The sequence below is a fragment of the Mastomys coucha genome, unplaced genomic scaffold (assembly GCF_008632895.1).
Source record: "Mastomys coucha isolate ucsf_1 unplaced genomic scaffold, UCSF_Mcou_1 pScaffold13, whole genome shotgun sequence".
Lineage (NCBI taxonomy): Eukaryota > Metazoa > Chordata > Mammalia > Rodentia > Muridae > Mastomys > Mastomys coucha.
The window spans coordinates 59,567,439-59,588,669 of NW_022196895.1; the positions used below are offsets into that span (position 1 = coordinate 59,567,439).

General features: G+C 38.5%; 1 protein-coding gene and 1 non-coding gene across 3 annotated transcripts in view; one reads left to right on the top strand and one right to left on the bottom strand.

The window, feature by feature from the left end:
- Wdr7 (WD repeat domain 7) overlaps positions 1-21,231 on the top strand; it is a 293,177-nt gene that overhangs the window by 33,420 nt on the left and 238,526 nt on the right. For both annotated transcript variants that reach the window (XM_031365861.1, XM_031365862.1), the window contains exons 12-13: positions 511-731; positions 18,716-18,911. In XM_031365861.1, the coding sequence (XP_031221721.1) occupies positions 511-731; positions 18,716-18,911 (417 nt within the window). The remainder of the gene's footprint in view (positions 1-510; positions 732-18,715; positions 18,912-21,231) is intronic.
- LOC116087958 lies at positions 10,899-11,005 on the bottom strand. Its single transcript, XR_004117720.1, has one exon. It is a non-coding gene; the product is annotated as a U6 spliceosomal RNA (small nuclear RNA).

A 21,231-nucleotide genomic window follows, 5' to 3' on the forward strand; every position in this document is an offset into this window, starting at 1 on the left:
AAACACTATGAATGGCTATGAATAAGAAAGTATTCAGCTTTTAATCTCCTTTGCACATATTAATAGTTTCATAAATTATTAGTTGAATTGATTACTATATAGCTTTATTATCAGGAATATTGATACTCTTCTAGAGCAGTGCTGTTGAACCAATGTAATTTTTTAGTAGCAGTATTAACAGTAAAGTAACTAATGGGAAATTACTACATGTTATATAGCTCAACATAGCAACAGTATTTTCCTTTCTATTTATAATAAATATGGGAATTATTATTGAAATATTTTATTTTTTTTGTACTAATTCTTTAAAATTTGACATGTGCAGCACACTTGCAGAAAGCCTAGCGCTATCTTTAAGGCCTGATAGCCTTGGGAAACTAGCTTCTGCCATGCTCCACAGACATGTTCTTGAAGTAGAAGCTGTGGCCCTTCAAACATTTCATGCTGGCTCGTCGAAGCAGTGTGAAGACTTTTAATCTTCCAGTTCTGAATTCCAAACCTCTTTGGCAGGTTGGCCCCCTCATAGAACCCTCCGTGGCCATCGGAACAAAGTCACGTGTCTGCTGTATCCTCATCAGGTCTCAGCTCGGTATGATCAAAGATACCTGATATCTGGAGGTGTGGATTTTTCTGTCATAATTTGGGACATATTTTCCGGAGAAATGAAACATATCTTCTGTGTTCATGGTGGTGAGATCACACAACTTCTCGTCCCACCAGAAAACTGTAGTGTAAGTTGCTCTATCTAATATGGTAAAGAGAGGGGCTTGTTGCTCTCAGGCATGTAAATAGGATCCACAGTAACTTAAAGTATAAGATTTTATTTGTTTTGGTAAATATAAACCTAACGTTTGTTTCTCATTTATATTGATGATTAAATTATCAGAGCTGCTTTTCTGTTAGTATATCTTTTGGAGCAGAATATTTGGCAAACTAGTAAAATAAATTATTTAGCACTTAGACATTAAGTTATTTAAAATATTAGCTAAAATTTATTACATGTTATTTATTATATAATTGTCACACAGTCTCTCAAATGGTCCAGCAGGGGGCAGCATGGCTTTGGAAACAGTACTGTAGGCAGCTAGTGTGATCATGAGCGGTTTGTGCCTTCGTTTGACAATGTTTCCCAGATACAAGTCTGACAATATGAATAGCATATATAACCAAGTATATATTAGTTTGACAAATGTTCACTGCCAGAGAGAACAGTTAACAAATTATATTTTCATTTTCTTTATTTTTATGTTTTAGAATTTTATATTTGAGTACTAAAATGATTTACATCATTTCTATCTCTTCTTCCCCTGCAGCTCCTCCTACATGCCCCTACTCCTTTTCAAATTCATAACCTCCTCTTTTAAATTTATTCTTATGCACACACACACACACACACACACACCTTAAAAAATCCCTTTAGTGTTGGTTGGATGTATTTCGGGCTGAGCACCTGGGATTGGATAATCTATCAGGAGGCTTGTTCCTGGAAAAATTGATTCTTTCTCTCTCAGCAGTCATTAATTGCCTGTAGGCTCTCCATTTCTGGGTCAGACCTTGTGAGGTTTACTTCGTCAATATTGGCATGTCAGCTTGTGTTGTCATTATGCAGGTGTTAGGCAGGCAGCTGTTCCATCAAGACTTCGTGGCTGTAGTTTCATATCTAGAAGACATGTTTCCTACCACAGGCACCCATCGGGCTCGTATGGTATCTCCGCCCTCTTCTGCAATCTTCCCTAAGCCTTAGGGTTTCTTTTCAGCAATTTTTCTTTCATTCTAAAGAAAGGACTGAAAGCTTTTTTCCTGATTTTCATTTTTCTTGCATTTTTGAGTCGGAATTTTTGTTGTTATCTGGATTTGAATGTCATTTTTCAAAAAATGCTTATAAACCTAGCACAATGTCCGAATCAAGCAAAGTAAACATGTTTACATAAGTTATCAAAAACCAGGAAGTAGGATGTTACTGTTTATTAAAAAGAAATTGTCAGGGATTCAAAGATAGTTTGGTGATTAAGAGCATTTGTTCCACTTTCAGAGGATCCAGGTTCAGTTTCCAGGACCCACGTGGTCGTTCACAACTATGAATAATTTCAGTTTCCGGGGTTTTAATGCATTCTTTTGGCTTCCTTGATCAAACTCTACTCACCTGGTATAAGTACATACATGCAGGCATAACACTCATATATATACATAACTTTGTAAAGAGTGTAATTATCTACAATGTTATTTTTTCTTTACACTTAATTCATTATATTTTGAAAGTGTTTTTATACCATCAGTGAAGTTGAAATTTTAAAAATTATGTAAATAATTCTAGGGAGCATAGTGGAGGGCAGGGCAGCTAGCAATGCCTCCCTGACTCCCAGCCAGTGTGGCCCCATGTCTGCAGCCAACAAGAAGGGGTGGGGACTTGCTAGAAGGGAAGCTTGGGAAGGTTGAGGGGAAAGAGCTGAGCTGCTGTCAGAAAGCAAATAATTTTAAAAGATGTCTTCTTATTTATTTTTATTTTTTTGGGAAGGGGGGACAGTCTCACTTGTAGTTCTGGCTGTTCTTGAACTCACTAGGTAGATCAGGCTGGTCTTGAATTCACACAGATCCTTCTACCTCTGCCTCTTGAATGCTGGGGTCATAGGTGTTCACTACTATGCCTGGCTTTCTGTTCGTCTTTCTATGTCACTAAATATGTGTGTACAAGATTGCTTTTAATGATTTAAGAGGCAATTTTACTGGTTTTCTGTTACCGAAAGTAGGCATATGAATTAGTATGATTAAGTGTTTTTGTAGGTTGAACTTTTTTCAAATAGATTCGTAAGTTGGAATTTGTGTACAAAAATAAATGAATTTTTATATACCTTTTTTTATACAGTCTTAATCATACTTTTTTTCTCTCCATCACTCCTCTCAGATCCTTCGAACTTTAGGTTTTTCATCTTTCTTTTTTAAAAATGAAAAAGCTTCCTACCCTCGCAATCCTATTGTAGATAGATGTTCTCTATCTCTTAAAAAAACCAAACACTACAAACATTCAGAAACTAAAGTCAAAGCAAACATGGTGTATATATCCACCACATTTCTGGGCAGGCCCCGTGCACAGGAGTAGTTGGGTAACACAAAACAAACTTCACTTTTGTTTGTGTGTGTGTGTGTGTGTGTGTGTGTGTGTATGTACTTTTTGTTTTGTTTTGGCATTATTTTGTCGTATTTTTCAAGGCATTTGAACTAAAGTGGCCATATCAACCTCCAAAAAACTAGAAATATGTCTAGCTACCATTGTACTTATAGAATTCCTCACCATCCTTTTCAATTTTACATTAATTTGGGTGGGATATATGGAGAATATATGCAAGTAAAGTCCTGTCTTTATTTAGGAAGCACAGAAGAATTCAGATGAATAAATTGGACGTTTTTGGCTACTTCATGTAGTTTTGTGTTTTCCAATCTTTCTTCCCTGAGTATGAGGGGTCATAGCAGAACTTTGAGTGTGTTAGCAGGTGCTCGTCCCATCTGGCTACATCTGCATCCCTTGAGTTTTTTTTTTTTTTTTTTTAAGTTTTATTGCATTATGATGAGAAGAGATACATGATTTCAACTTATCTGAATTTGTTAACATTTAAAAACATATTTTAAGTAAATAGAATTAAATCACATTCTTGTTTCCCTTTTGTACCCCAACTCCTCCCAAAGTCCCCCCTCTTTAATACCTACAATAACTTTTTTGTCATATTCTTTAAAATTTATAAAATATTACAATAAAAATGAGTTATAAAAGCTGTTTGATATAAAACAACAATCAATTTAACAGTCTTATGTAGATGCTTGTCTGCAGCAATACTGAAAATACATACGTTTTTTTCAATATAAATTATAAAAAACACCAAACATACTAACTGTATATTTCAAAATAATACATCACTACTAGTATTTTTTAAATGAACATAAATATATAAAGTCTTTTTGTTTATTTTGTATTTAGTAGAGTTTAAAATGTTGGCTCTTACTGTGGTGTAATAAGGCTGTACTTCAATGACCCTCATAACACCAAAGGATTTTACCTCCATCGTAGCTAAGCTGAGACTTGACAGTTCTGCTGCACCAAGGAATGAATTGTAGGCACGATTTTTGGATACAGACTTCCTGCTATGGTCAAAGCTATTTGACTTGAGTGAGTGTCTTTATTCTCAGCCCACAGAGAACAGGTTACATTCATTTAAGAAATGATATGTGTATTAACATGGTCTATCCATAAAGTCACTCACCAACTGTCTCAGTGAACAATGGTTCTGCTTGGAGGGTGGCACAGACATTAGGTGAGGGTAAGAATCTGGTTCATTGGCTGTGATTATTTGGAAAAGCATTCATCTCAGAGAAAGAGTAACTTATAGAGTCCTCTTCTTCAAATTTGATACAAGAGTTACAAATGTCAAGCAAAGCATTCAGTCTCACTTTGTTGTTCTCTTCCAAGCCACCTCCCAAGTTAATTGTCTATGTTTCTTTTGGCTGTATAAATACTTTTGAAATATATAAGCTGTTCTGAAAACTATAGTATAGTGTAAAAACATGAAATAAACAGTACTACTAATAGAGAGGCTGAGATAGGAGCAGCAAGATTTCAAGACCATTATGTGGTACACAGCAAGACACTGTCACATACAAATAAGCAGAAAGTGTATATGGATTGTACAATATTGGACCTATTTCTCCAATTACCAAATTAGAGAGACCATTGGATGACAGTCAACAAATTTCTAATTCCTCATATTTTTGGTTTTCAATTGATTAGGTTATGTTGGTAATATTACTTTTTATATTAAGATATTAACAAAAACTAATTGTTACTTCCTGTTGTTTTTGTTGTAAGAGGTGGAATTAGGTTTGTGTGGGTTTGTTGAAAGATTACTTTCTTGCTTCTTCTAGGGTGTAGTTTTGCTCCTTATGTTGGTGTTTTCCATCTATTATCCTTTGTAGGGCTGGATTTGTGTAAAGATACTGTGTAAATTTTGTTTTGTCATGGAATACCTTGTTTTCTCCATCTATGGTAATTGAGAATTTTGCTGGGTATAGTAGTAGCCTGGGATGGCATTTGTGTTCTAGTAGGGTCTATATGACATCTGCCCAGGATCTTCTAGCTTTCATAGTCTCTGGTGAGAAGTCTGGTGTAATTCTGATAGGCCTGCCTTTATATGTTACTTGACCTTTTTCCCTTAGTGCTTTTAAAATTCTTTCTTTGTTTAATGCATTTGGTGTTTTGATTATTATGTGACAGGAGGAATTTCTTTTCTGTCCAGTCTTTTTAGAGTTCTGTAGGCTTCTTGTGTGTTCATGGGCATCTCTTTCTTTAGGTTAGGGAAGTTTTCTTCTACAATTTTGTTGAAGATATTTAATGGCCCCATTACCTTGGTAATCTTCACTCTCTTCTATACCTATCATCCTTAGGTTTGGTCTTCTCATTGTGTCCTGGATTTCCTGGATGTTCTGGATTAGGAGCTTTTTGCTTTTTGCATTTTCTTTGAATCTTGTGGGGCAGAAGACACCATAGATGTTTTCTATGGTGTCTTCTGTCCCTGAGATTCTCTCTTCTATGCCTTGTATTCTGTTGGTGATGCTTGCATCTATGACTCCTGATTTCTTTCCTAGGTTTTGTATCTCCAGGGTTGTCTCTCTTTCTGATTTCTCTATTGTTCCTATTTCCATTTTTAGATTCTGGATGGTTTTGTTCATTTCTTTCACCTGTCTGATTGTGTTTTCCTGTAGTTCTTTAAGGGGTTTTTGTGTTTCCTCTTTAAGGGCTTCTAGATGTTTACCTGTGTTCTTCTTTATTTCTTTGAGGGAGTTATTATGTCCTTCCTAAAGTCCTGTATCATCATCATCATGAGAAGTGATTTTATATCTGAATCTTGCTTTTCCGGTGTGATGGTGTGTCCAGGAATTGCTACGGTGGGAGAATTGGGTTCTGATGATGCCAAGTAACCTTGGTTTGTGTTGCTTGTTTTCTTACTTGCTTGTTTTCTTATGCTCTCCCCCTCCCCCACCATCTGGTTATCTCTAGTGCTACCTGCTCTTGCTAAATCTGACTGGAGCCTGTCCTTCTTGTGATCCTGGTTGTATCAGAACTCTTCAGACTCAAGCTGTCTCTGGGATCCTGGGCTTGTTAGAGCACCTGGGAGTGGAGCTCTTGGTGTTGTGGGACTGGCTGCTGAGTTTGTGACCAAGGTCTGCTCAGGGCACCAGCCCAGACAGACCAGAAAGAACCCTTGTCACTAGGCTGGTGGAGTTCCTGTGTGCCTGGGTGCTGCTGGTCGCAGTTACTCCTGGTGTTGGGACAGATGTTGTGTCCTCCTCACCTCTGATCCTGTGTGTGTATCAGAGTGCCTGGGAGGGGAGCCACCTCTGTATGGTGTGGGACTGGCTGAAAAATTTGGGCCCAAGGTCAGCTTTGGGCACCGGCCCAGACAGACCAGAAGGAACCAGTCCATCCCTTAGGTTTTTAAGACTGGTTTTCCTTATACATCTTAGCTTGGCTGTGAAGTCCCTTAGCAATCCAGGTGGCTCTGGAACTTGTGGCCCCCTCTGCCCTTGACTCCAGAGTCCTGGAATTGTGGCTTTCAGGCTTGGCTAGTGTTTAGTTTTTAATCTATGGTTATATGCTACTGTATTTAAGATTTTTTTTGTTTTGTTTTGTTTTGGTTTATAGACAGGGTTTCTCTGTGTAGCCCTGGCTGTCCTGGAACTTACTTTGTAGACCAGGCTGGCCTTGAACTCAGAAATCCACCTGCCTCTGCCTCCCAAGTGCTGGGATTAAAACCATGCACCACCACTGCCTGGCAAAATGTTATTTTTATGCTATATAATATTCAAATATTCAAATTTTGTAATGTGCGCCAACTCTGATGTAGGGTCCTGAAAAGAACAATACAATACTAAGGAATTTTCAGTGAAGGTCCCTTTCACAGTAGGAAGAGAGATTCAGTCTGCTGGCTGTACCAATATTAAACCAAATATTTAAGAAATGTCTTCTATTTTTGTAAAATTTTTTATGTACATCTTAAGCCAAAAGAAGATTCTAACTGGGAGGTGCTGGCATACGTCTTTAATCCCAGCACTTGGGAGGCAGAGACAGGTGGATTTCTGAGTTTGGGGCCAGCCTGGTCTATAGAGTGAAGTCCAGGACAGCCAGGGCTATACAGAGAAACCTTATCTTGAAAAACCAATTTAAAAAAAAAAAGATTCCAATGATATGAATTTAATTACTTCTCTATTATTTAGTTAATGTGTGTGTGTATGTGTGTGTGTGTGTATGTGTGTGTGTGTGTGTATGTGTGTGTGTATGTGTGTGTATGTGTGTGTGTATGTGTGTGTGTGTGTGTGTGTATGTGTGTGTGTATGTGTGTGTGTGTGTGTGTGTATGTGTGTGTGTGTGTGTGTGTATGTGTGTGTGTATGTGTGTGTGTGTGTGTGTGTATGTGTGTGTGTATGTGTGTGTGTGTGTGTGTGTATGTGTGTGTGTGTTTGTGTGTTTTGGGTGCATGTGTGCTTCCTTTGGAGGCTAGGTGACTTACTCAGTTGCGTGGGACTGTTTTGATGAGGGACAATGGTATAATTGTGGATAAGATATAGTTCATGTTTGGTTAAATTTAACCTAGTCAGAGTCAGATTAACAAGCAACTGGTCTGATGAGCAGTTGTGAAGTCTGGTGCAGCAGGACACTTTTTACCCCATCACAGTGCTTTGAGAACACAAGAAGGGACTTTCAGCTCTGGGTAATTTTGGGAGACTTTTAAGAAAGATCACATACATTGCATTGGATATACTTTTTTTTTTTCTTTTTAATGTATTTATGAAGTCATCAATGGTGTACAGAAAAAGCCCAATTCTGGGGTGATTTGCAGTTTGGGAGTGATCTCTTTTTAACTGTGCGTTCTTCCCCTTGCTCCTCGGCTGCAGTTAAGCTGTGTGGGTCAGAATTTGTCCAAATTAAGAATGAATCTCTCTTTCTTCCCAATCTGACTTTGAAACTTTTAGAGAGGGCGAGAAGAAGGATTGATCATATTTTTAAAATTGACAAGGTAATTTTTCCATATTTGAGGAATATTGAGGAATAATGTTATAACTCTACATCTTTTATTACATGAAATAGAAATTTCAAGATATGAAGAGACTATTTGGGTGAAAGGTCTTATTGTCTCCTAATTTCTTAGAAAATAGCTTTAAATTCTACTTATTCCTCTCTTCTCGTTGTCTGAAATTGAGGTTTTCAGTTGCCTGAAAAACCCAGCAGGGTCATTTCTTTGCGATCCCTAGTGTGGATCACAGAGGGGTACAGCTGTTACCTTTGCAGTGTAGATCACAGAGGGGTGTAGCTGTTACCTTTGCAGGGCCTTTGACAGGAAGACCCCACATCATAACTGTGGGACATTTTGCCCCTTTTATTGATTTTCTTAGGACATAAATTGAATTCCTCACTAAATTCTGTTAATATGTTAGGAAAGAGACACTCTGCATATTTGGGAGGTATGTAAGTTCAGTGTTTATTTTCTGAAAGCATATGGGCCTAAATATGGTAAGGCAAACAGGTTAATAATTGCAGCTTATTTGTTTGACGGTATTCATGTTCTCTGTTGAGCCACAGAGCCGAAGCCACTCCTGTAGATAGCCACCTGGGGTTTCAGTAGTGCTCATACCTCATCATGGGGGAAGCTGGCTGGGGTGCAGAGTGGAGATGGTAAATGTGTGTATATGTGCATGTAGACATTATTTATTTATTTTTTTAAATATAGGCTTTTGCTGTGTAGCCAGAGCTAGGATCAAATTGGTTATGCCTCCCAAGTGGTTGGATTGCAGGTGCATGTCACTATGTCCCTCATCGGCTGACTCTTTGAGTTACCTAAAACAAAAAAATCGACATGACCACCAAAAAAGCCATAGAATATTTTCCGGGTCTTAGTACTTAGCTTTATTGGTCTATAAAGCTCATAAATACAGATCCTCATGGGATCTGACTTTCCCTCAGTTTACAGGCATGAGGTGCTGTGTCAGCTTCATGTTGCTTTCAGGGACCTGGACTGGGGTTGTCATGCTTGCACAGGAAACCCTCCACTGACAAACCTACCTAGCCCAAGTAAAACCATTTTGTAAAAGATTTTATTTATATATGTGAATATTTTACCTGCATACCTGTCTGTACACCATGTGCTTGCCTAGTTCCCTCAGAGCTTGGAAGAAGGTATTGCATCCTCTGGAACTGGAGGTACAGATGGTTGTGAGCTGCTAGGTGAGTACTAGGAATTGAACCCAGGTCCCCTGGAAGAACAGGTAGTGCTCTTAGCCACCGTACCATCTCTCCAGCACCCAGGTAAAAATATTTTAGATATATATTTTTATTTGATATTTTAAATGCTATATTTCCTCTTAAGACTATTAGTTTGAGTTCTAAAATATTAAATATGTATACACACACACACACACATAGTTGTATTTTCTTGTGGTTTTTTTATATCTTTGAATTCTTTAACCTCCAAATATTTTGACTTTTATGTAATTTAGTTCACATTGAGGATTTTTTTTTCTTTTTTAATTTTGGTATAGTTTCACATTTTTGAAGCTTGGAATCCCCTCCCTGCTAAAAAGTTCATTAATGCGTGAATAAAGGCAGTGATTGGATTAAAAACAAGTGTGAAACTTTTTTTCTATAACTGTAGGATGAGATAAGAATAAGATTATCATTTCTAATAACATAATCACTGCATTATTTTTAAACAAGTCTTTCTCTGGCATCCTCTTAATCTTGTGTGAAAGATTCATATTCATGTGATGCTTCTGAAAAAGGAGAGTTTAATTATCCGTCGTAATATTCATGTGGCTGGCTAGTGAACCAGCTCCTTTTTTTAAATAAAAGTTTTATTTCTGATATTAAAAAATTTTGTTTTTTTTGTAGTTTTGTCTAAGTATGGAAATGAATATTTAATTTCATAGGCTCTTTCTCCTTTTAGATAGAATATTTAGAATGATAAATGACATCTTAAAGGCACATTTATGTTCCAAAGAGAGAGTTCTGGGAAGTACAAGAAGTAATGGTTACGAGACAAGTGGGATTGATTCATGAGCAAAAGAAGCTGGTTGCTTAGAGCTTGTCTAATGATGGGCATGCCGAAGGGAGGGACAGTTGAGCACTCATAGGTTTACAGGACATTTATGCACACAGAAAATCATAGGGAGAAATACAAGATTGCTTTTCAAACAGTGCCAACAAAGGAGTACCGTTGTTTAGGAAACAAACTAGGGAAACTCGAAAGTAAAATGAATATTAGTTGCATTAGAAGCTGTTGGAAAGTGGAATCGTCTCCCCAGGGAGCTAGTGGATGGGCTACACTGGCTGCCTGGAATTTCTGTAATTCGTGCTTAGGAACACGTTACACGAGGGGTTTCTGGGAATGCTTTAAAATGTGTAAGGTCAGACTGGATGACCTAGGTGGTATGTTTTGACTTTCAGACACCAAGATAGCTTGTAGGATTTTGCTCTTCAGCACTTAATGTAATGGGAGGATTATTTACTGGCAAATTCAACGAACCTTTTTAAATATCAGGATTAGATTTCTTTGACAACCAAATCTCAGTCTTGATGTTTTTGTCTAATGTTTTTCTACTTGTCTTTATTCCATTTCTCTTATTTTTTTCATAAAAAATAATTTTTATTCATAAAATATTTTTATTTGGCTAAATATACTGTTGCTTATTATTAGTTTTTACTTTTAACTTAGAATTTGAGGTCATAACCATATATTGCTTTTAACACAAGATTAATATTGTGAAGAATTTTGGCCTATGAGATGATGTCAGTGACAGGCTGCCTTGTCTGATCTACATCAGCTCTCTATAGCAGCAAAACACTTCTTTTTTTTTTTTTTTAAAATATGGAACGCTTCACGAATTTGCGTGTCATCCTTGCGCAGGGGCCATGCTAATCTTCTCTGTATCGTTTCAATTTTAGTATATGTGTTGCCGAAGCAAGCACAGCAAAACACTTCTTAATGACATTGATGACAAGATCAGCTGAGGGCAGTGGCTTCAGAAGTTGAAATTGTGGGGTTCACAATTGGGGTACTTGAAGAAATATAGGAACTTTTATTTATTGGTTCTTTTAAGTCTTAGTAAATGAAAGTTTCTTTACATTTATTTGGATGGGCAGTGATACCATCACTAATTTCAAAAAATTCTATGGTATATATTGCCACAAAGAGGCTTTTTTACAAGTATGCATCTAGGTAAAATATTTATTGGAGGGGTTTGTAGATTATACTGTATAAAAAAACCAAAACTTGGTGCTGGAGAGATGGCTCAGTGGCAAGAACACTGACTGCTTTTCCAGAGGTCCTGAGCTCAATTCCCAGCAACCACATGGTGGCTCACAACCATCTGTAATGGGATCTGATGCCCTCTTCTGGTGTGTCTGAAGATAGTATATTCACATATATAAAATAAATAAATTTAAAAAAGAAAAGGAAAGAAAAAAAAAACAGAAAACTTCTATGCTGGCATTAAACTCAAGGCTGCATGTATGTTATCCAAGTTCTATTACTGAGCCACATCTCAGGAATTTGTTTTTGTTTTATTTTGCAATAACATACCACTATGTAGCTCTGATTAGCATAGAACTCATGATCCTCTTGACTTGACTTGGATTGTATAGTTCCTAGTATAGTTATCACAGTTTGGCAGAGAAAATATTGATGTTATTTCTTTTTTAAATGTTTATCTTTTTCCTTTTATTGAAAATACTTTTTTCACATAATGTATCCTAATTACAACTCCTACCCCTTCTTTACTTCCCTCGTATCTGGATTCACCCCTTGTTTCTCACTGCCCAGGGTGGACTTCTCCCTTCTCAGAGGAGGAGAGGGGATGGGGTAAGGAGCTGTCCAAGGGGGAGAATGGGAGGAGATGGGGGCTACAATCGGACAGAAAGTGAGTAAATAGATTCATTAATGGAGAAAAAACTTTAAAAAGAGGTTAAAAAGAGAAAATAAATACACAGGCTGGAGAAATGGCTCAGTGATTAAGAGTTGCTTAACTTGTACTCTTCCAAAGGATCCGGATTCCATCTTAGCAACCACATGCAGCTCAGAACTGTCCAGATATGTACTCAGGCAATGTGCTAGTGTACATAAAATAAAAATAAAGGAATAAATCACTAAAGAAGGAAACAAATGGGCTTCTATGGGGTAATAATAAAATATAATATAATAAGATAAAACAAAACTAACGTATCTGAGTAGGACAAAGCAAACAGAAGGAAAAGAACCCAAGAGAATGCACAAGAAGCAGACCTACTCATTTGCACACTCAGGAATCCCATAGCAACACTAAATTGGAAGCCGTAATGTGTATACAAAGGATCTGAAGGGAATAAAGAGAGAATAAAGAGAGAATAAATTTATCTTATTTATAAAATAAAATAAAATATAAGATAAAATTAAAAATAAAACAAAACGAACCAGAAAGAGCCCTGACTCGAGATTATGAGACAAGGAACCTGTTGTTCATCTGCTGCTGGGAATGCAGCCTACCTTTAAGAGATTTGTTTCTTCAATGAGACTCCCATGGAGGAAACTAAATTTTTATTTGCAAATGGTTTTCAGTTGGAGCTAGCTTCTGGGCTAGGGTTGGGGGCATGTATCTACTTTCAGCTCTAGGATCCCCAACTGGAACATACCCAGCAGGCCCTGTGCATGCTCCCCAGTAGATGTGAATTCATGTGTGTGTTGACACTCTTAGTTCAGAGGGCCTTGTCTTTGTGGTGTCCTCCATCCCCTCGGGTTCTTATGCTCCTTCTGCTTCCTCTTGGGGGGGATTCCCTGAACCCCCCCAAGAGGAAGAATGCGATGGAGACATTACAATTAAGGGCTGAGTTTTCTGTATCATATCTTGCTGTAGGTCTGCATTTGTTTCCATCTGCTGCAGGGGGAAGCTTCCGCTAGCTGAGCAATGTACTAATCTATGAGTATAGCAGAATGCCATTAGGAGCCATTTTATTGCTACTCTCTTTTCTCCTTTTCTCTTTTTGCACTATTTTGTCCTAGGTCCTTGGGCTATCTGCTCTAAGATTCTTGGCCACCAAAACAGTGTTGGGTATGGCTTCTATCTCATAGAGTGGGCCTTTGGTCACTTCCACAGGCTTAGTGCCATGGTTGCATGTGCATTCTTTCAGGCAGGACAGCATTGAAGATGGGAGAGTTTGCGACTTACTTGGTGTTTATGTTTGTCCTTTGGTATCATGCAAAGTACCTTCCTGTACCAAAAACGCTAGAATGAGGATGAGTCTTTATGTAAGCACCAGTTCAACTTATCATACCCATATTTAATGAGTTGTGTCTGCCATCTTCAGCAATGGGGTCCTGCTGTCAGTTTGTGGAGAGCAACCTTGGAAATAGCCTGGGTTGTGTGGGGGATTCCATGGACCTCTTTGGCCAACAACAAACTTAGATGTAACCCAATCCCAAAACATTGGAAGCCTTACTGGGTGGCAATGTCCAGTTTTGGCCCTGTCTCCCTTATTATTTGGCAATTTCACACACACACACACACACACACACACACACACACACACACACACACACACTCTTATGATTTCCATTTTCCTGAAGAACCACCACACTGAATTCCGTAGTTACTGTATGTAGAGTTTGTACTCCCACCAGCAGTAGATGTCCATACCCCACATCCTCGGCAGCATGAGCTGTCATTTGTTTCATTAATTGTAGCCATCTGAAGGGTGTAAGATGAAATACCAAAGTAGTTTGATTTGGATTTTCCTGATGGCTAAGGATATTGGACATTTCTTTAGGTTTTTCTCAACCATTTGAGTTTCCTCTTGCGAATTCTCTGTTTAAACCAGCATTCCATTTTTAATTGGGTCATTTGTTTTTTTGATATTCAGTTTTTAAAAATTCTTTATACATTTTAGATACTTGCTCTTTATTGAATATGTATTTGGTAAAAATATTTTCCCTTTCTATTGCTTTGTTTAAATGAGTGTCCTTTGCTGTGCAGAAGTTTTTCAGTTTTATGAGGTCCCATTTATTAATTGTTCTTAGTGCCTGCAAATGGTGTTCTGTTTAGAAAGTCTTCCTGTGCCAATGTGTTCAAGGATCCATTCAGTGTTTATGTTGCGATCTTTGACCCACTCTGTGCTGTGTTTTGTGCAGGGTGATATGTATGGGTCTATTTGGATTCTTCTATATGTAGATGTCTAGTTTGATCATCACAGTTTTTTGAAGATGCTATCTTTTTTACCAGTGTGTATATTCGGCTTCTTTATAAAAAAACAAAACAAAACAAATATCCATAGGTGTGAAAACTTATGTCTGGATCTTCAGTTTAATTCTGTTGTTCAACCTGCAAGCTTTTATGCCAGTTTCATGCTATCTTTATTATACATCTCTGTAGTACAACTTGAAGTCAAAAATAAAACCATTTTTACACAGAGGCACATATAAGTTATACATACACACCTCAATATTTTAATGTGTGAGTTATAGAAAGAATTTGGGGTATGAATGCTTTCCCAATAAGTTTTAGTGAAAATGTGCTACAGTTTTTCGTTGGTAACCTTGGTGTATGTGTCTCTGTGAGTGTGTCTGTAGCCTGTGTCAGCCTAGAACTTTTTATGTAGCCTAGTTTTGTCTTGAACTCTTCTTATTCCTCTTGATTCTGCCCCTCAAGTTCTGGGACCACAGGTATGAGTCACTGTGTTTGGCTTATATAATCATTTTAATTATGTTATCAGAGTGTTTTACAAATTATCTTACTATAATACTATTGCTAAATCAGTTGATGTTTCCATGTTGAAGTAGAAAAAAGAACAAAGCATTAATAGGTTATAGAATTAGTCATTATACACAAAGTAGATGGCTAGTGATATTCATAAGGAAAGTTGGATCTAAGTCAAGAAGAAATATGAGATGTTAAATACTTTTAGGAAGTACATCTTTAATAATTTTGAGAAGAGATAAAAACATGTTAATTGTGTTTAGCAAATATTTTAAGTGCTTTCATTTAATAGATAGCTAAGAATTATTTATCATAATTCTGCTCATTGAATGAAAATTAATACCAAAGAAGTACTCAAATGGCTTTTTTCCTTCTATATTAAATAGGCTAGGCATTTGCTTTGTTCATGTTGTTGATTATTTGTACAGACTTCAAAGGTAGCCATCAAGTCAATTAATTAGTGGAATCAGACTTAATGAGGTTTAACTATACTGAGTGATTTCTACTCTAGGCATAACATTAGGCATGAGGCCGCTCAAGTAGCAGACTGAAAGCTCATAAGCACAAAGCACTGAGAATGGTGTGAAGCTTTGAAACTTCCAAGCCCCCTCTAGTGCTGTACCTCCTCCAATAAGGACACACCTTCTAACCCTTTCCTAACAGTCCCACTAACTGGGGACCAAGCATTCAAACACACAAGCCTATCGGGAGCTTTCTCATGCAAACCATCACAAAGTCCATGCCAGTGACATGTTCAGCCCCAAATGGCTTCTAACTCTGTTACCACCATCACCAGCCTCAGTGAAACCCTGTCCAACCAAAGAGCTATTGGCTCTATGTGGGTGTGTGGTTCATGTGTTCATGTGTGTGTGCCTGTGTGCTGGTGGTATGTGTTTGCCAGACGTTTATGGTGGATGTCTTGCTCAGTTGCTCTTCACCTTATTTTTGAAGAGACATTTTCTCCCTGGAGTCTGGAGCTTGCTGACTGGCTAGACTGGATGCTAGGATTAGCCTGTCTCTTCTTCCCCAGGACTGGTCTTACAAGTACTACACTGTGCTTGGCTTTTAGCGTGGGTAACGAGGACCCGAATTTAGATCCTTATGTGCAGCTGGGAATCTACTGACTAGTTCTTTTTCTTGGAGACTTTAGGGAGCTCATGAGTTGAAGCAGTAAAACCACAAGTAGTGGAGAAGGTTTGAGTGCTAGGGCTGGGCAGGCTTGATGGAAGCACGTGATGAGAGTGAGAGCAGTAATGTCTAGGAATAATTCTTTTTAGTTTGTCATGATCGGAGATGAGGAGCTCTGCTTCATGTGGCAGAAATATATAAAACCATCTTTTCAAAAAAACTTTAAATACCAGATGCAAAATAAAAAATAGTCATCATTGTGTGATACAGCATTCATTTCTCTCTCTCTTTTTTTAAATAAAATTAGTGAATTATTTGACAAATACAAAGTTAGTGCTAATGATAATTCATAAACATTCAAGCCTTGCACTTTATTAAGCTGTCCTTCACCTGGAGTTAGCAATATGTGTCCTGTGCCACTGATAGATTTAGGGTATGTTTTGTAAAATAATTGAAAGTAAGAGCCTCAGGATATGTACATTTACACATGTGTATTTCCCAGTTTTAGTCTATCGTGGCTAAATTTGAATTAGCTTCTTAGTTTGTCAGTTTATTTTTATTTGGTAATCGCAAAACTAATTTGTACATGTCAGAAATCTGTTTATTTTCTGTTGTTATTATCTTTTTCAAGGAAAAAAGCCATTGAATATTCATAAACAAGCTTAATAAATGTCTAAGACAATTCTATGTAATGCTTTAAGCAAAGTTTGTAGTATCTCTCTGCACTTGGTTTTCTTAACTTTAAGATTACTTTCAACTATAAACATTCACCAGAATAAAAATATAGCTAACTCATGATGAAGAGAGAATAAGAGCTGTAGGTAGGGTCAGTGAGAGCCACATGCATATACTCAGGATGCTACACTGTTATAAAGGGAAAACTCTGTCTCGAGTTAGGAGCATTCACAAAAGAAAAGGGCCCAAGCACAGCATTTTCCCCAGGGGACTTTAAGTAGAAGATCAAGATCAAACATGTTTAGAGATGAATGATGGTCTGCATCTTTGCAAAACAGTCATATTCACACCAGCATTGTAAAGGTTCTAAGATATTCTGTGGTCCAGATTAGAACTGAGGATGGATCATATTTGTAATCCTAGTACTTGATTGGTTGAGGTAGGCATATCCTAAGTCTGAGCTATGCCAGGAATCTTGGCTCAAAAGCAAAACAAAATAAAACAAAATAAAATAGCAAAGCATGTTCAATGAAACAAAAGCTATGCAGCATTCTGGGCCTAATCTCTTAAGACATAGTCACAATAAATTCAGATGGTTGTTTTCATAAGGTTACATTTTAAATTGCTTACAAATTGTCCTATAGAAATTAGAAGTATTTTAATTTGCTGTAGTGTAGATTCAGCTCTCTCTTGCTAGTGAAAATCATTTCTTTGCTTATTCATAAATGATATTGTTTTTTATTATTATTAGATGTTTTCTTTATTTACAACATCTCCTTTCCCAGGTTCCCCTCCAAAAGAAAAAAGAAAAATAAAATAAAATTAAAAAAAAACCCCAAAACTAAACAATTCCCTGTTCCCTCCCCCCGCCCCCTGCTCACCACCCTACCCTCTCCCACTTCCTGGCCCTGGCATTCCCCTACACTGGGGCATAGAACCTTCATAGGGCCAAGGTCCTCTCCTCCCATTGATGACCGACTTGGCCATCCTCTGCTATACACATACTGCTGGAGCCGTGAGTTCCCCCATGTGTACTCTTTGTTTGGAGTTTTAGTCCCTGGGAGCTCTGAGGGCACTAGTTAGTTCATATGGTTGATCATCCTAAGTGGCTGCAAGCCCTTCAGCTCCTTTGGTCCTTTCTCTAGCTCCTCCATTGGGGACCCTGTACTCAGTTCAATGGATGGCTGTGAGCCTCTCCTTCTGTATTAGTTGGGTACTGTCAGAGCCTCTCCAGAGACAGTTATATCAGGCTCCTGTCAGCCAGAAATGATATTGTTTTAAAGGGAAATTGAAGGATAGACATTACTGATGAACACGGGACACTCTGAGGAAATGTTTAAGTGTCTGTTATGTGGTTAGTTGAGTGCTGCACCTTCTGTTATCATGGACAGACACTACAAAGGGAGCAAGGAGGCCCATCTGCAGAGAATGTGTGATAGCTGTGTCTCTCAACTGTGTCTGTGGTACTCTGAGGGATTTCTGTTGGGACAAAAGTGGAAGGAGAAGCATACGCCTAAATGAGGCATGAGCAGAAAAAAAGACCACAGAAAGCTCTCTCTGGAAACAAAGAAGAATAAGTTCATATTACGGAAAGAGAACAGACCCATAAGAGCAGATCACCCCACCTACCTGACCTGTGCCATCTAGTTTTGGCTTCGCAGATGTAGCAATTGTTTTAGGGAGGTTCTTTTCAAATGTCAATGACATTTTTCTAGTCTTTAATCTTTGCATTTAGCACTTTTTTAAAAAGTTATTTATTTATTATATGTAAGTACACTGTAGCTGTCTTCAGACACCCCAGAAGAGGGCATCAGATCTCATTATGGATGGTTAGGAGCCACCATGTGGTTGCTGGGATCCGAACTCAGGACCTTTGGAAGAGCAGTCAGTAAGTGCTCTTAACTGCTGAGCCACCTCACCAGCCCTGCATTTAACACTTTTAAAGCATATCTATTTGAACCAGGAACTTTTCATTATAATCTAAAGGAAGAAATTGTTCAAAGTAACCTAACATGGTGGTTGGTTTTCAGTGGCGTATACTTATATGTATATATGTATACATATAAGTAATTTTCACTTAAGTTATTGGGAGACAATTTTATCTTATTTTACTTTTAATGTAAATCTAATGAAAGTTTATTCTTCTTTTTAGGCAAGAGTTCAACATTGCATCTGTTCTGTAGCCAGTGACCACTCCGTGGGACTCCTAAGTCTGCGAGAGAAAAAATGCATCATGCTGGCATCTCGCCACCTCTTCCCTATCCAGGTGATCAAGTGGAGGCCTGCTGATGACTACCTGGTGGTGGGCTGCACGGACGGCTCTGTGTATGTCTGGCAGATGGACACTGGTAAGAATGAATGTGGAGTGGAGGCAAAAGAATGTATTTGATTTCCTGAAAATAGTTCTTTATATGAAAATAAAGCCTAGAGATGTACAGCGGTTTCTATGTATATTTCTTATAGCAATCCTTTCTAATTTTGTTTTTATCCATGATGGAATCCTTGTGTTTGTTTTATCATGATAGACCTTTAGATGGTTCCACAGTCCTTCAAGACACGCAGTGGAGGTTGATGTGCAGATGCAGATGATAGGCAGCGATGCCCATATTATGTATGGATGGCCAAGCAGGCTGAGGGAGACAGTTGTGGCTCATGTTAAAAAACAGTGGGAAAAGATAAAACCAGCTTTTATTTGAACAGCAGAGAAGTGAAGCTGGCTGGGTAATTTTAGGAGCCAAATTGAAGTGGTTACTGTAGGCTTTAAAGACAAAATGTGAGTTTTCAGTTTTATGTATGTATGGGTCTAGTTTAGAATAAATAATGCTCAGCTGAAAAACACAAGCACTGATAGATGTGCATATACAGATCAATGTAGTTTTTTACTAGGAATATTTTGGCAGGTAACTTAATGTTTTAGCTTAAGTTTTTTTTACAAGCATATTTGATAATACTTTTGCAGTTTTAAGTAATATTTATGAATGTTTTTATTCCTCTTCTGTCTGTTCTCCATAATCCTTTTGAAGTAGATTAGGTAGGTGTTTTGCCTGTCCTGCTACACAATAGGGATAAGCAGACACAGTTCCGCAGTCTTGGCAGGAGGAAACATCTGGGAAGTCTAACAGACTCCTTTTGCATTTAACTCTATATTTTACTTTATACTGTAAGAGATATTAATATTTTCTGTTATATTTTAAAAGCACTAAAGATTAGAAGAGAAGAAAGGCAGACTGAAGTCACACCGCTCTGTGTTAAACATTACCACTGTGACATTTATTGCTGATCTATTTTGGGTGTTTTTAAAGGAAGAATTGCTTTGGGTGGAAAGATGGCCCCGCTGTAAAGAGCGCAGACTAGCCTTGCAGGGCATCACCTCTCACACGGCAGCTCCCGACCCGCTGGAGCGTCCACTCCTTGGGCTGCATCAGCTCCCACACGGCAGCTCCTGACCCGCTGGAGCGTCCACTCCTTGCAGGGCATCAGCTCCCACACGGCAGCTCCCGACCCGCTGGAGCGTCCACTCCTTGCAGGGCATCAGCTCCCACACGGAAGCTCTCAACCGGCTGGAGCGTCCATTCCTTGGGCGGCATCAGCCCCCACACGGCAGCTCCCGACCTGCTGGAGCGTCCACTCCTTGAGCTTTTGCAGGCACTTTCACTCACATGCTAATATCCACCCCAAAACATGCACATCATTTTAAAAATACGTAAGAAGGAAGGATTGGGGTTTTCCTGGGGAGTCCTCCGGGAGATACCAAGACAGAGTGTTTCCTGTCCCCTCATAAGACCCCAACTAGTCCCTATATACATGTTCACTCTGAGAAAAACATAGGTGAACCTCAGGATACAGAACTTAAAATATCATCAACTTCCATCAAAGAATCTGAGGATTTTAGAGAAGATGGTACTCAACAGCTTAATGAACATAAAGGAGAATAGCAGTAATGACTGAGCTATATCTAAGAAAAGATGAATTTAGGGTTGAATAAAGTGACAAAGACAGTACAGGACAGATAAAGGAGAAGAGCGCCAAGGCAGTGGCGTAGATGTGATCTTCAAGTCACAAATTAAAGAAAGACGTACCTGTACAGATAACTCAGGATTTACTGACATCATGCATCCAGTGGACATCACAGATTATCTCTAGGATATTCCACCCAAACCTCAAAAGGTGTGGTACTCTGTTATGCTTGCAGACAGAAGCATGTGGTCCTCTGAGAGGCTGTGCCCACAGCTGACTCAGGCAGATACAGATACCCACAGGCAAACGGTGGATGGAGCTTGGGGACTCTTATGAAAGAAGAAGAGGAAGGATTGAGGGCCCAGAAGGGGATAGGAACTCCCTAGGAAGACCAACAGAGTCCACTAACATGGACCCTGGGGGCTCTCGGAGACTGCACCACCAACAAAAGGACATCCAGGAGTTCGACCTAGGCTTCTCCATTCCTATGTAGCAGATGTGCAACTTGACCTTCATGTGTATTCTGAACAACTGGAATGGGAGCTATCCTAAAAGCTGTTGCCTGTGTGGGGGATATGTTCTTCTAGCTGCCTTTTCTGGCCTCAGTGGGAGAGGAAGTGGCTAGCCTTGCAGAGACTTGAAGTGCTAGGTTGGGGTGGAGAATACCCACTCAGAGAAGGAGAGCAGGGATAAGGGAAAGATTATGGGATG